This window comes from Sorex fumeus, unplaced genomic scaffold (genome assembly GCF_029834395.1).
Source record: "Sorex fumeus unplaced genomic scaffold, SorFum_2.1 ptg000072l, whole genome shotgun sequence".
NCBI lineage: Eukaryota > Metazoa > Chordata > Mammalia > Eulipotyphla > Soricidae > Sorex > Sorex fumeus.
Window position 1 is genome coordinate 14,862,015 of NW_026606129.1, and position 13,770 is coordinate 14,875,784.

A 13,770-nucleotide genomic window follows, 5' to 3' on the forward strand; every position below is an offset into this window, starting at 1 on the left:
CTAAACTTGCAATGATCAAAAATTAATTCAACAATCACAGTGGAATACAACTCAGCTGTAAGAAACGAAGAAAACACGCAACTGGCCACTATGTGGATGGAAGTAGAGGGCAGCACGCCAAAGGAGGTCAGTCTGAAAGAGAGCACCGAATGACCCCATATATGTGGAGCACAGGAGCAGCAGGGGAGCATCAAACAGCCAGTGCTACCAGGCCCCAGAGTGGACTGGCAGAACCGAACTCATCTAAAGGGAGACTCTGGGAGAAGGATGCTGTTCCCAACACTGTATACCTGAAACTTCATTATTAATAGTATTATCAACTATGGCTCTGAAACAAAATTAAAGTTCCCTGACCGACTGTGCATACAATGGAATCTTGCTCAGCCATAAGAAGGGATGAAACACCAATACACGCTCCAGCATGGAGGGGCCAAGGACTGAAGTGTTAGTGCGTGCAGAGACCAGGCTCCAGCCCTCACGCTGTGTGGGCCCCACACACTGCCAGGGGTGGCCCTGATGGTTCCTCGAACCACTAGGCCCAGTGGTTCTCTCTCACCAGACCTGAGGATTAAACTGTCCCACCCACAGACCTAGTGGGATCAGGGTGGAAGTGGACCGGGGCTCCTTGGGAAGTCTTATCACCTCCCAAATGAACAAATCTTGAGAGACCAAAACCAGATAGGAAAGGTCACGTGGTTTTAAATTTGCATTTTACAAGTTTGTATCCAAATAGGTGAAGTCACAGAAATTTAATGTTGGTGGGCAGGGAGTGTCCATCTGGGAAGATGAAAATGTTTTGAAAGTGATAGGGTGTGGCTACGTAACATTGCGATGCTGTGAAACGGTTGATCCTGTTATGCATAATTCACCTCCATGAAAGAAAAGCGAAAGACCGATGAGTAGACAGGGCTGTCTGGGCAAACCAAAAGAGGAGCTCAGAAGCAACTAGAAGAATAAAACAAAATACAAAACAAACAAACAAACCAAATAAGAAAATCAAATTAATGAATAGGCTGGAAGTGAACTTACAATGCACCTTAAACATAAAGTACACACAAGAAAGCAACACCATAAGCACTATTAAAAAGCAGCTGCCTACAGGACAGTCGTCTCTTTGAAAGAGGCACTTTGGGATGGTGAGGGAGTGTGGCCATCACTAGTCACTGCTAACCATTGCTCGGGCTGACGAACAGGGCATCTGTCTTCCTGCCAGGGAGCGCATGTGCTCTACCCAGAGCGGGAAGCCTCCAAGGAGACCAAGGGCCAAGGCAAGTCCCTAGGCAGCTTTGCTTCCAGTGCTGGTCCCGGGAGCTGACCCGCAGCCACACCAGCGCCGGCCCTCTGCACGCTCACCTGCTCTCCATGCTGCAGGCTCCGGGTCATGGCCTTGAGCGCTTTGACGATCTGTGCCTTGGTGGCCGCCGGGCTTTCCAGCTTCTCCAGGCCAACGCCTTCTAGTAGCTTGAGGAGGTATGGGACCAGATCCACGCTCAGAGCCTAGAGGAGAAGACCACACACATGTACAGCTCTCTGAGAAACACAGATCTTCCCATGGAGGAAACTAACCCCCGGGGCCATGGTTGAAAAAGGACACCCTGCTCGCCTTTCTTAATGCCAGGTACACAATTTTTTAGGACCTATGATGGTGTGGTTATTAAATAAGATTTTGTTCCATGCCCACAACCGTTCCAGATGTCGTATACTAGTTATTGTATTTGACGCTCCCGGCACCCCAGGAGATGGGCAGTTACTGATGGGAAGTGCACCCGTGGGGGTTGACGGGGTTCATAGTGCAGTTGGGCGGTGATGGAATCTGGAACCGGGGCTGTCATGTATAGGCCCCGAGGGCTCAGCCACTACCCTGGGCTGAAAACACAGAACAGGCAACAGTGTCTAAAGCACCTTTACTTTTTTTATCACATATTCTTCTAACACTAATCTTTCCTGTACTCACCATGCGTTAAAAAATTTTTTTTTATTGACTATCCACGAGATAGACCATTAAAAAACTATTCATGACTGGTTTTCAGTCATACAATGATCCAGCAGTCATCCCTCTACCTGTGTACATTTCTACCAGTAAGTACAGGGAAGTGGGGGGAGTGGCTCATCCAGAACCCGAGAAAGCCTGGAGATTTCAGTCACAAACCTGTATATCCGAATTTTCAGTTGACTGTATCTTGGTGAGGTCTGTCCCGAGATGGTGGAGTCTGGCCAGGGACATGGCGGTGATTGTGGATTGTGGAAACCAGAGGCTGCTGGAAACTCTGCTTGGGTGGGCACCAGGCTGACCCATCCCCCTCCGATTTACCCTGGTCTGTTCAGTCTTGTGTGGGTTAGAGATTACCTGGGGCTTTTTATCTCTTTCAGCATTTATGGATCTCTGAAGCAAGGCCGATAAATGGGCTGAGCCAGAGATGGTTTGTGGGTGTGGCTCTCACATCCCTAATTTTTGACTGTATAATTTCTCAGGAAGCCTGGTATTGAGTTGTTGGGATCTGGCCAGAGGCACAGCAGCAATTTTGGGGTATCAGGAAACGTGATGGCACCATCAGGCTATTGATGCATGCACCCCGCAGGTACAAGTTGAATATAGGTTGACCTGCTGGTGGTACTGTACCCCCAATAACAGGCATTTTGCAGCAGCCCAAGGACTCCTGCTCTCAGTAATACCCTGTTTTACTGTCAGCTCTGAAACTCAGGGACGAGGTGGCAGAGACCAACACTGAGCGGGGCTGCCTCTTTTTCACAAGATGCTATTCTTATGACCACCACAAGGCAGTTCTGCCTATACAGAGGAGCCATCTGAGCCCACTACCACCCAAGCCTGAGCCAGAGCCACCAGCGGGAGTAACAGCTCCTGCTACTCCTGTAACGAAACCACCATCCTGGGGCTGGAGTACAGCGGGGAAGGCACTGCCCTTGCATATAGTCAACCTGAGTTCAATCCCTGGCATCCAATATAGTTCCCTGAGCACCACCAGGAATAATTCCTGAACGCAGAGCCAGGAGAAGCCCCTGAGCATCACTGACTCCAAAACAAACAACAAAACAAAAAAACAAATCACATCCTTCCAAGCCAATGAGAAGTAAGAACCCAAGAGCATCCAGTTACCTCCTGAAGGTGTACCCCTACTTCTAACCTGCCTGGGGGAGAAGCATGGGGAGGGGATGGGAAGACAGAAGGTCAGGTAATAAAGATTCAGGGTCTTATCATCATGCCCTAAGCAGAGAAGGTAAGAAGGAAGGTACCTGCCAAAGAGGCAGGGGGTGGGATGGGGTGGGTGTGCCGGAAGGGATATTGGGGACATTGGTGGTGGAAAATGCGCACTGGTGGAGGGATGGGTGTTCCATCATTGTATGACTGAAACTCAACCATGAAAGCTTTGTAACTGTATCTCATGGTGATTCAATAGAAAAAAAATTGCATCCATTGGATGGAAAAAAAAAAAAAGATTCAGGGCCTTGTACACAAGTTATGGGTACCAGATGCCACTTTGGTACCTGGCAGGTAATGCTAGCCACTAAAGATAAGAGTGACCCACTTACAGTTTAGAAAGACAACAATGGTTTGCTTCTTACTATTATTTTTTTTCCTTAGTTTGTTGTTCTTTCAGTGTCTGCCTCCTTGGTGCACCCCAAATCCTAGTTTCACTAGACATAGTCTCTTTGAAAAGAAGAATAAAAATCGTGGCCTGTGTCTTATATCTGACTTAAAGGGATGAATAAACAGAATGAATCTTTGTGAAGAGAGTGAGGCAAAGTTTTCGAAGAAAACTAGGATACATGCTTAGTAGATAACTGAACTCTAAACCTGAACGAACACAAAGCACTTCAAAGTCAGGAAGACGGTTGGGGCTGGCTGTCATTCAGTGTCTAAGTCCTGCATGCTAGTGAAAATCTGTTTGTCTGGTAGGTCTACTTTCCTGAAACAGTGCTGAATTTAGAAAATCACTTACCTGAGCCACCAATTCGTTCTGCTCCTTCTGAAACATTCTGTTAATCGCTTCACAGGCCAGGCCGACTGTATCTGGCCGCTTCTTCATTCCATTCATCAGTGGTCCGATAGTGTCCAGAGATGCCAGGGCTCGCACACACAGCTACAGGCACAGAAAGAGAACGTTAGTCAGAGCAGCAATAGTTGGTATGGCATAGGAAGGAGCATGATAACCAACTATATGTAGAAAACCTACTCCTAGTTCAGGTTGAAGAAAACACTAACACAAATTTAGTAATTACACTTAACAGGTTTCAGAACTGTCATAGGGTCTTGTGGGGCTGGAGAGACAGTACTGCGGGTAAAGTGTTTGCCTTGCATGCGGCCGACCTGGGTTTGATCCCCGGCATCCACCTGAGGATCGCCAAGAGTAATTCCTGAATGCAGAGCCAGGAGTAACCCCCGACCATCTCAGGGTATGACCCCAAAACAAGCCCTCTTCTCCCCCAAATCCCCCCCACCCTCGCCAAAGAATTGGAAGAGCACACGCTCAGCATGTATGAAGTCCTGAGTTCAAGCTCCGGGAGCTGCATGGCCCTCTAAACACTGCTCGGTGCAGCCTGGTGGCCCAAGGGCACTCTAAAGGAGCCAGGGAAATGGTGCAGGAGCAGAACTCACATTCCATTCCTAGCAAACACGCCCCCTCCATTGGTAATGGGATCCACAAGCAGAAAGACACAAGGTAGGGTTTCAAGGGCCAAGCACAGCTTTCAGGAAGAGGGAGCGCCCAGTCTGAAGCCATAAGCTATGCAGCGGACCCTGCAATACCTCATTATCCGACAGCACATGGATAACCCGGATGGCACTCTTAGGGATGGCATTGTTCCTGTGGTTCATGGCCTGCAGCACTTTGGGAAGGTGGCCCAGCGGTGGCACCTGATCAGCCAGCTGCGGCTGTGCAGTGAAGAGACACACCGTAGCCATTGTCAGAATTTCCAGAGTTTCTCCCTGGAAGATGTGGAGCAAACGTGAAACACTGGGAGAGACTTAGCCAGCCTGGTCACTGCCAGGTATTCACAAGTTCTAAGTGCTGGCACTTGAAAACAAATTATGAAATCTTAACAGAACACACTTCTGTGTTTTGGTAAAAGGCATGAATCCAAAGGACATTAAGTATAGGTTATCTTAAGCCAAGCAGCTAGATGACATCCCATTCGACAGCAGGCTTCACCATGGTCTCCATGCAAGAAAGTACCAGGAATGTTTAGACATGTCACAGAAATGTCAGCATTAGAAAACATTAACGACTTGGGAAAATGCTGGACTGCGAAAACGATTTTCCCCTCACAATTCCATCAAAAATTCTACTTGTAACAGGTCTGCTTGCTGTAATGTACTTTCTAATGTGGGTACCGGATTATAAAGACCTATAAACTACACCATTATTTGCAGACGTCCATACTCATATAATGCATCTTAAATGAACATGGGAACTAGGAACATAGGAACATAGGAACTAGAACTCTTAAAAAAGAGGTGACAAGGCGAAAAAAGTTCCTATAGTTTTAAATTAATTTTCGGGCCTCCCCCAAAGTGTTCAGGGGAAACTGATGGGCCGCACCTGGGATTTCTGACCCCGCGGCCAGAATGACACTCCTGTTCAGTGAACACTGCTGCTTGTGCTGAGGGGGCCCTGGGAGCTACACCCAATGCTGTTCATGGGAAAAAGCAGTAACGGAGGTGTGGGTGTGTGTGTGTGTGAAGGGGGGGGGGGGTGCCTCGGTGCCAGGTATGTACTCCCTCTGAATGAGTTCCCTGGCCCTCAGTTTGCACTTTTAGAGAAATTCATTTGTGTTTGTTTTTGGGCCTTATCTGGTGATGCTCAGGGGATATTCCTGGTTCAGGGCTCAGTAATTACTCCTGGAGATGCCTGGGGGACCACATGGAATGCTGAGGATAAACCCAGGTTGGCTATGTGCAAGACAAATGGTCTGCCTGCTGTACTATAGCTCTGGTCCCAGGACTTCATTTTTTTAAAGCAAACTGTGTACGTCAAAAAATCCAAGTAAAGGGGCTGGAGGGATAGCACAGTGGGTAGGGTGTTTGCCTTGCACATGGCTGGCCAGGATTCAATCCCCTGCACCCCATATGGTCCCGATCCCCCAGTAGTGATCCCTGAGTACAGAGCCAGGAATAAGCCCTGAGTGCAGAGCCAGGAGTAAGTCCTGAGCACTGCCGGATATGGACCCCAAACAAAAACAAAGACAAATCCTAGTAAAGAGAGAAACTGATAATGGAAAGAGACTTAAGTATTTGGCACGTTTGTATTTTTTACGAAGTTTGCTAAGTTAGGGATAGTAACTGGTAAGTAACTGATAATGTGTCAGATGTTAAGTTCTCCACATATGTCACAACTCATTCGAGGGATTGGATGCAGCAACAGGTAAAGTGGAAAAGTACATTCCCAGCATGTGAGAGGCCCTGAGTTCAACCCCTGGCCCTGCATGGCACCAAGCACGTCTGTCGTCCTGGTTATCCCAGCTCCACAGAGTGCGGTCCCTGTAAAAATCATCAAAACCCAAAAGGCTCCTTAAAAACCTCAGCGTTTGGGGTTGGCACTGCGATCACTCTACCAAGAAAGCACCGAGACGGGGCTGAGCCCATTCACATGGCAGCTCGGGTTCATGCTCGCCACCCACAGCTGGCCTGCATGATTCGACATCAGTCCAGGGCCTCTGCTTTTCAGGGTTTGTGACTCAGTCGCTTTCTCACTCCCTCTGCTGTGGGCAGGCGCACAGTGCCCAGCCCTGTCGTTACACCTTAAGTTCAGGTTATCCCTGCCACTGATGCAGAGCTGCATGCAGGGCACAGCTCCGGGGGAACCGGGAGCACTTAGTGTTCTCCTGAAAATTATACAATTATTAGAAACAGGGGAATGGAAACTTTCCCTTGGGGCTTTTAGAACGGTCAGACCTAGGCTCCATTTAATGTAAATACCTCCTCTGCCGTCTCCAAAATAAACATTAGGAGTTTCACTTTTGAACAAATGATGCTACATGTTTACATTAAAAACAGAGATTTTTCAATGTAATTTCATTTACTGAAAGAGGCTATCAGTAAATTTTATTGCCCAGTGAATGAGGGCGGAGCCTTGGCGGAAAGAGATTCTTAGCAGCCGGCAGGGAGGCTTACATGCGGGCTATTCTTCTCCAGGAGCTCCGTTAGCTTCTCTAGCAGCGCAATCAGAAACTCTCTTGGTTTTCTTAGCACCCAGGCTGGCTGTGCAATAAAGATTCTCAAGTAGACACCTCCGACGGCGAGTTCACCCTCTGCTTCTCCAAACACCACAGAAAAATCTTCGGGTAGCTGTCAATGAAGAAAGAACCACAGTCAAATCAGCTATACATGAAGCCAGAAATGCAAACTCAAGTGCAGAAACATGAAATTAGTTCTTGGTTTATATTATAATCAAATGATAAATTTTCTTTCTCTTAATAAAATTCAGAAAAGTTACTCTGATCAGTTACTACAAAAGTAAAATCCTAAAAAAAGAAAAAAGTAAAATCCTACTTTTATATTTAAAACCTTATTTTCCGAGGGAATACCTAAATGTTTTAAAAACAAAGTACCCAATAGGCTAGCACTGAATGGACTCTGCAGGAATTAAGAAAGAGCAACAACCAATCAACAAAAAAACAAAGTTCACTCCTCTACTTAGGAGCAGATCTTACCTTCCAGTTCATGTCAGGGTTGTCTCGCTGATTTTTAAAGTGCCTTGGGAAAAAAAAGGAGGAGGGGAGAACAGCAAACTTCAGTCACAAGCACACTCCGCGACCCCCGAACAAGCAACAAGAAGGGACAGAGGGAGGCGGCGGCCTCCGCCCACCCCGTGCCCGTTCTAGAGGGTCTCCACTTACTCGAGCATCATTTCTCTCACTGTGGTAGACACCTTATCCCTGGAGCTGTCGTTCCAAATCAACTCCGGGTTTTCATGGGTCCCTTCAAAAATCTGTACCGCGGCTTCAGGGTTGTCTCTCATGGCGTCCATGAACACACTAGGTAGAAATTTCATGAGCGTGATTCGAACCTACAGGAGGGAATTTAGATATCACCATTAGTACACCTCAACTCCAGTAATTTTTAGTGTGTGCATGTGTGTGTGTGCGCGCACAGGTGCGCACATGCCAGGTATTGAACCTGGGGCCGCATATATGCAAAGTTTGTGATCTACCACTTAGCTGTACCCCTACCCCCAAACTCCTATCATCATGTTCTAGCTGCCGTTTCAAAAGGAGAACAGCTAAGGATGTTCCTGCCTGATGATCCAACCCAAAGCACAGAAACTAGAAGTAGTAGAACAAAAATTAATTTCTTCCTCAAAAGTCTCTTCTGTGCTCACCTTTGGACCTATTAGTTTATCTCCTGTCATTTTAGCAAACAGTTCTGCTGTTTGGGCTCGAACCTGCGGGTGTGTAGAGTTGCAGAACATATCCAGTAAGTAAATCAAAGCTCCTAGGAAAGAAAATGAATTTTAGTGTTTCCACCATAAAGAACAAGACTTTTCTATCAGTTCATTTTAAACCTGACTTCAATTCAATATTGTTTAAAATCAGAAACTTTCCAGAGTGTTCTTCTAGTTTGAGAATATACAAAGAAGCCTAAAATATGCTTCCTCCATTACTGAGCAGGGATGGCTAAGACAGCATCCTGTACATTACCTTTCATCATGGCTTCTTTGATTATTTTTGTACTTGACGTCAATGCATAGAGAGTTTCCAGAACCAGCTGACGACCTGCAGAGTAAAAGACATTTCAGGAAATGCATCATGCTAGTTTACATGTACTGGGCAGGCAGTAGCTCCTTGCCTGGTCAGGTTCTGCACAGGTATCATGTGGAAATCTTCACACTAGCATCAAGAAAGGCTTATCACGGCCTAGTTAGGAATGAGAAAGGTTGGCCGGACTGACAGCTTATTTAGTTGGCCACGTACTTTGCAGACAGGAGCCCTGGGTTAGATAGATCCCTGGTACTAAACAGGCTCCCAAGGTACCACCCAGAGCAAAACCCCCCTGCCCAACCCAAAAACAACAAAAAAGCCTTGGGGCCAAAATGATAGTATAGCCAACTTGGACTAGATCCCCAGTATCCAAAAAGGTCACCTGAGCCTGCCAGGAGTGATCCCAAAGTTCCAAGAGGAAGCCCTGAATACTGTTGCTCCCACCCCAAAAAAAAAACCCTAAACAAAGAAACCCCCCCCCCCCCCCACAACACACACACACACGGTCCAGTTTACAGCCTGTTCATGGTCTCATGGCTACTGAGCTCTATGGCTGGGTTCAATATAGAGCCTAAGTTCAGAGTCCACAGGACACGGGCCTCTTTTCCCACCTCACTGCTCACTGGACAAACTGACCCTCCACACCAGCTGACACCCTGAGCCGTGCTCGCTCTATCACACACATGGAACAGGGCTGCTGTCTTCAGGAAATGAGTCCAGGGAGTTGGAGGACGCTGGTTCGGTCTCAGTCCCCTCGGGATGGTCTGTACACCCCTTCCTTATCCCTGAACTACACTGGGCCACGGGACTTTTAGAGACTCAAATGGAGAAGGCAGACAGATGAGGAGCTGAAAGGGGTAGTGGAGGCAGCACACTGTTAGACTGAGAATAAAACTACAAAAAAAGGTGGTCCAGCTGGGCTGAGCTAAGTCAGCATGGAGAAGAGACACTCAAAAGGAGATTACTGGAGAAGCAACAACCCGCCACTGAAAACCTACCCCTGTCACACACCCAGCTCCCAAGGAAAACAAGTCCTTGTAAAGAGAGGAAGTTAATGCTCTTTTGTATTTTAATATCCCTCAGCAAATAGGTAACTCTGTTACTCCTGATAAAACCACCACCCTCCTGGGGCTGGAGAGAGTCATAGGGGAGGGTGTTTGTCTTGCAGTTGGCCATCTCCTGCAACCAGTATGGTTCCTGAGCATTACCAGGAGGGCCAGGAGTCAGCTCTGAGCACCAAGAGGTGTGACCCAAAAACCAATAAAAGGAAAAAAAAAAAGAACAAAGGAAAAACCAGGGGCCAGGGAGCTAGCTCAAGTGGTAGAACACATGCCTATCTCCTGAATTCGGTCCTGGCACTGCACATCATATTCTCCTGTGCCCAACACTGTGAGGGATCAATCCCATAAAAAGTTGAAAAACAAAACAAAACAACTAAGGCACAACAACTTACAAATGGCCTTCAAACCTGTCATTTGAAAGAACTGTTTCAAACCTGTCATTTATTAAAAGAGACAAACTATTTGGTGGGAATTCTACTCCCCAGTGTGTTCAGTAGCAAGGTTCAGAACCGTCCCTCAAGCTGCACACCATTGGGTCTACAGCAAAGGCTCCGTTACCCCAAACAGGGATGTGGGGGGGAAAGCAACACGAGCACCGAGAGACTGGCCACGTCGATGGCAGTGGTGTGTTCTGAAGGTCAGAGCTACACCACATCCACCCTTCAAAAGCACCATCAAGGCTGGTCCTAGTGCAGCTGTGACACACGACTGCACTGAACAGTGGCCTGCTTCTCTCCCGCCTATGTGAGGAGTGCAGGCTGTGCTCAAGAATCAGGTCAGGTTACTGTCAAAAACTCCTCTTTTCTTGGTTCTAATGGTTGGCCAGCAGCAAATATAACTGAAGGATAACAATGCAGGACAGGCCTCTAAGCTGAACACAAAGGAATTCTGCTTTAGTTTGGAGGCCACATCTGGCGATACTCTGGGCTCATTCCTGGCTCTGTGCTCAGGGATCAGTCCTGGCAGGGTGAGGGTATGTCAGAGATGGAAGCCAGGTCAGCCATGTGCCAGGCAGGCGCCCCCCCCCCAAAAAAAAAACTGTAGGTGACTCTGACTCCCAGGCCACTAGGCCTGTGCAGCATCATACTGTGAGCGGGAGCACGTGGCGGTAGGGACCAACTAGGGCCTCACATGTGTACGGTACACACCGTTGCACTTGAACTATACCTCTGGACCCCACACAATAACTTTTTATTTTTCCTTTTGGCTTTCTGAGTCACACCCGGCGATGCACAGGGGTTTATTCCTGGCTCTGCACCCAGGAATCACTCCTGGTGGTGCTCAGGGGACCATATGGGATGCTTGGAATTGAACCCGGGTTAGTTGCGTGCAAAGTAAACACCCTACCCGCAGTATTATTGCTCCAGCCCCCCACACAATAACTTTTAAGCTATTTTTCTACCAGCTATGACCAATTATTTCTATAAATTAAGAGCATTAATAGATTTTTCAATTACTTGTGGGTTGATTCTACTCAGCAAATTGATTTCCTTTGCTTTTTGACCTTGCCTCCCTCCCAACCTTCAGCTTTTGATATGAAAAATGCACAACAATGCTATTAACGTATGTAACATAATTAAGAAGACTAATATAAACACATGTTCAACATGTTCAACATGTGTTTATATGAATTCCAGACCAAATATGGCTAACACTGTGCAGTGTTTTTGTATCATGCGTGTAAATGCTTGCTCACTATTGCCTCTACAGTGGTTCCCCAATTCTATCCAGGAATATACATACTTAAAAAAAAAAAAAGACTATACGTACTTGATGGCAACGAATGAAGAAGAGCCAATAAATTGGATAAAACCATTGATTCTGCAATATTGTTGACACAATCTTGGTTAGATGTCACTATATTCACAACCTGAAAATTAATCAACAGGACATTTGAAACTTAATAATTATTTCAGAACTCAATCTACTTAAGCCAGATCTCAATAAATTTAAGGCACTACAAAAGTTAGAGCAATGGAGGAAAAACATTTAATTTTAAGAAAAGAGTTTATTTTAAATGACTGGCTTTCTTACTTTCTTTTTTTTTTAGGATCACACCCACTGGTACTTGGGGCTGATTCCTGGCTCTGCACTCTGGGGACCAGACATGGTGCTGGGGATACAACTGGATTGTCCGTGTGCAAGGCAAGCGCCTTGCCTGCTGTGCTATTGCTCCAGTCCTACTTTGCTCTCTTAAGAAATAATACAAGTATTCTGTACATAAGCTTCCCAGTGGAGGTACTATGAAATACAAAGATTGAATATTTCAATACCGCTTCGTAATCTGGCAGCTCCCAAGGTGTGACACCCCCCCCCGCCCCCCCCCCAGAAGCCCTAGGATGAGCACTGCTGTGTTTTTTGATCACTGATTTGAGGAGGGAATGACTGGGAAGATCAGAATTCTCACAATCAGTACTTTTCTCTTATGGGATCCACACCCGGGAGTGCTCAGGTGTTACCCTGGCTCTGCGTTCAGGATTATCCTGGCTGGGGCGAGGGGGACCATATAGAAGCTGGGGATGGAACCTGGGTTGGCCGTGTACAAGGAAAGTGCCCTACTCGCTGTACTATGGCTCCGACCCGCAACAGGGATTTTCTATTTGGCTTTAGAGGGAGAGAGTAAATGGCTTTACCACTCAGGACAGCAGATTGGCTCTTTCTCCATTGTCAAGAAAGAGGCAGGCTATTCTTTCAGAGCAGGACCTCGTAAGTCTAACTTTTACAGTATTCATCTAATTATAGTATTCATCAATGTCATTTTTTAACTGGAACCATGTGGTCAACTTCTCAAAGCAATGTCTCCTTGATCTAATAATGTTTATCTAAAAAGTCGCAAGGAAGTTATTTAAGATAGAGAGGAGTACTTTTTAATTAAAAGAACATACTTGTTAAATTATGTTAGTCTAGCTAGAAGGCAACGTTATAAATAAGGAATCAGTCCCTGGGTCTCATGAGACCCACTGCAGGTTTCTGTGTGAACTATACACACTAAGATGGCTTTTTCCAGAAATGTTCTGGACCTTGTGAAGAGAATAATGAACAGAAAAAGACAAAATTCGTGTCTCAGAGGAATGAAAGGAATATTGATCCAATAGACAATACATTAGGAGCTGGAGAGACAGTACAGTGGGCAGGGTGCTAGCCTTGCATGCAGCTGACCTGAGTTCTATTTCAGCATCCCATATGATTCCCTCAGTCCTGCCAAGAGAAATTCCTGAGTGCAGAGCCAGGAGTAACCCCTGGGCATCACTGGGTATAGCCCATACAAACAACCCCAACATACAATACACACAAAAAATAACACCTCATTAGTTTTTATAACTATTTAAAATTTTTTTTTTTTGCTTTTTGGGTCATACCTAGCAATGCACAGGGCTCATGCACTCAGGAATTCCTCCTGGCGGTGCTCAGGGGACCATATGGGATGCTGGGAATCGAACCCAGGTCAGCTGCGTGCAAGGCAAACGCCCTACCCACTGTGCTATCATTGCAGCCCCTAAAAAAATGCTTTAATGAAAATCTCTTTTCAACCCAAATGCAGTCTAAAAATAAACCTGGCACTGCAGGGTTGAAATGGTTTTCTGTGATACAAACTATTTGTCCCAGCTAGGAGAGTCATTGGCAAAGCGACCTTGGGAGCTCACTTGGCTGTCTGGACACGGAGCACAAGTGAGTGGGGGATTGGTTTTCACCAGGGGAAGAGACCGAAGCTGGCAAGTTGTCCATGATGAGAGGTTTTGTTTTCCTCAAGGAGGGGCCTTCAGCTTCTCTTGGCCACACAACTGGGGGCCCAGCTTTTGGGCCTTTGTACACAGCTTCCATCACACGTTCAGGGGTCTGTGAGCCTGGCGCAAAGGGATGCTGTTGGAAGCAGACCTCCGAGGGGAAGCAAGCGAGGGGGAGGTGAAGGAGCCCCTCTTCCAGGGGGACCCTGCCAGTGTGTAGCCAGCAGAGGTCCTGGTCTGAGTGAGGTTTCAGAAACTGCCTCTCTGGA

General features: G+C 46.8%; 1 protein-coding gene and 1 pseudogene across 1 annotated transcript in view; both read right to left on the reverse strand.

Moving 5' to 3' along the window:
• DNAJC13 (DnaJ heat shock protein family (Hsp40) member C13) overlaps positions 1 to 13,770 on the reverse strand; it is a 127,655-nt gene that overhangs the window by 4,535 nt on the left and 109,350 nt on the right. Inside the window, exons 47-55 of the mRNA XM_056129669.1 lie at positions 11,547 to 11,646; positions 8,656 to 8,730; positions 8,337 to 8,449; positions 7,855 to 8,024; positions 7,669 to 7,711; positions 7,130 to 7,303; positions 4,766 to 4,945; positions 3,960 to 4,100; positions 1,354 to 1,497 (exon numbers count right to left, since the gene is read on the reverse strand). Coding sequence (XP_055985644.1) covers positions 1,354 to 1,497; positions 3,960 to 4,100; positions 4,766 to 4,945; positions 7,130 to 7,303; positions 7,669 to 7,711; positions 7,855 to 8,024; positions 8,337 to 8,449; positions 8,656 to 8,730; positions 11,547 to 11,646 — 1,140 coding nt within the window. The remainder of the gene's footprint in view (positions 1 to 1,353; positions 1,498 to 3,959; positions 4,101 to 4,765; positions 4,946 to 7,129; positions 7,304 to 7,668; positions 7,712 to 7,854; positions 8,025 to 8,336; positions 8,450 to 8,655; positions 8,731 to 11,546; positions 11,647 to 13,770) is intronic.
• Positions 8,106 to 8,260, reverse strand: LOC130037957 (uncharacterized; annotated as a pseudogene).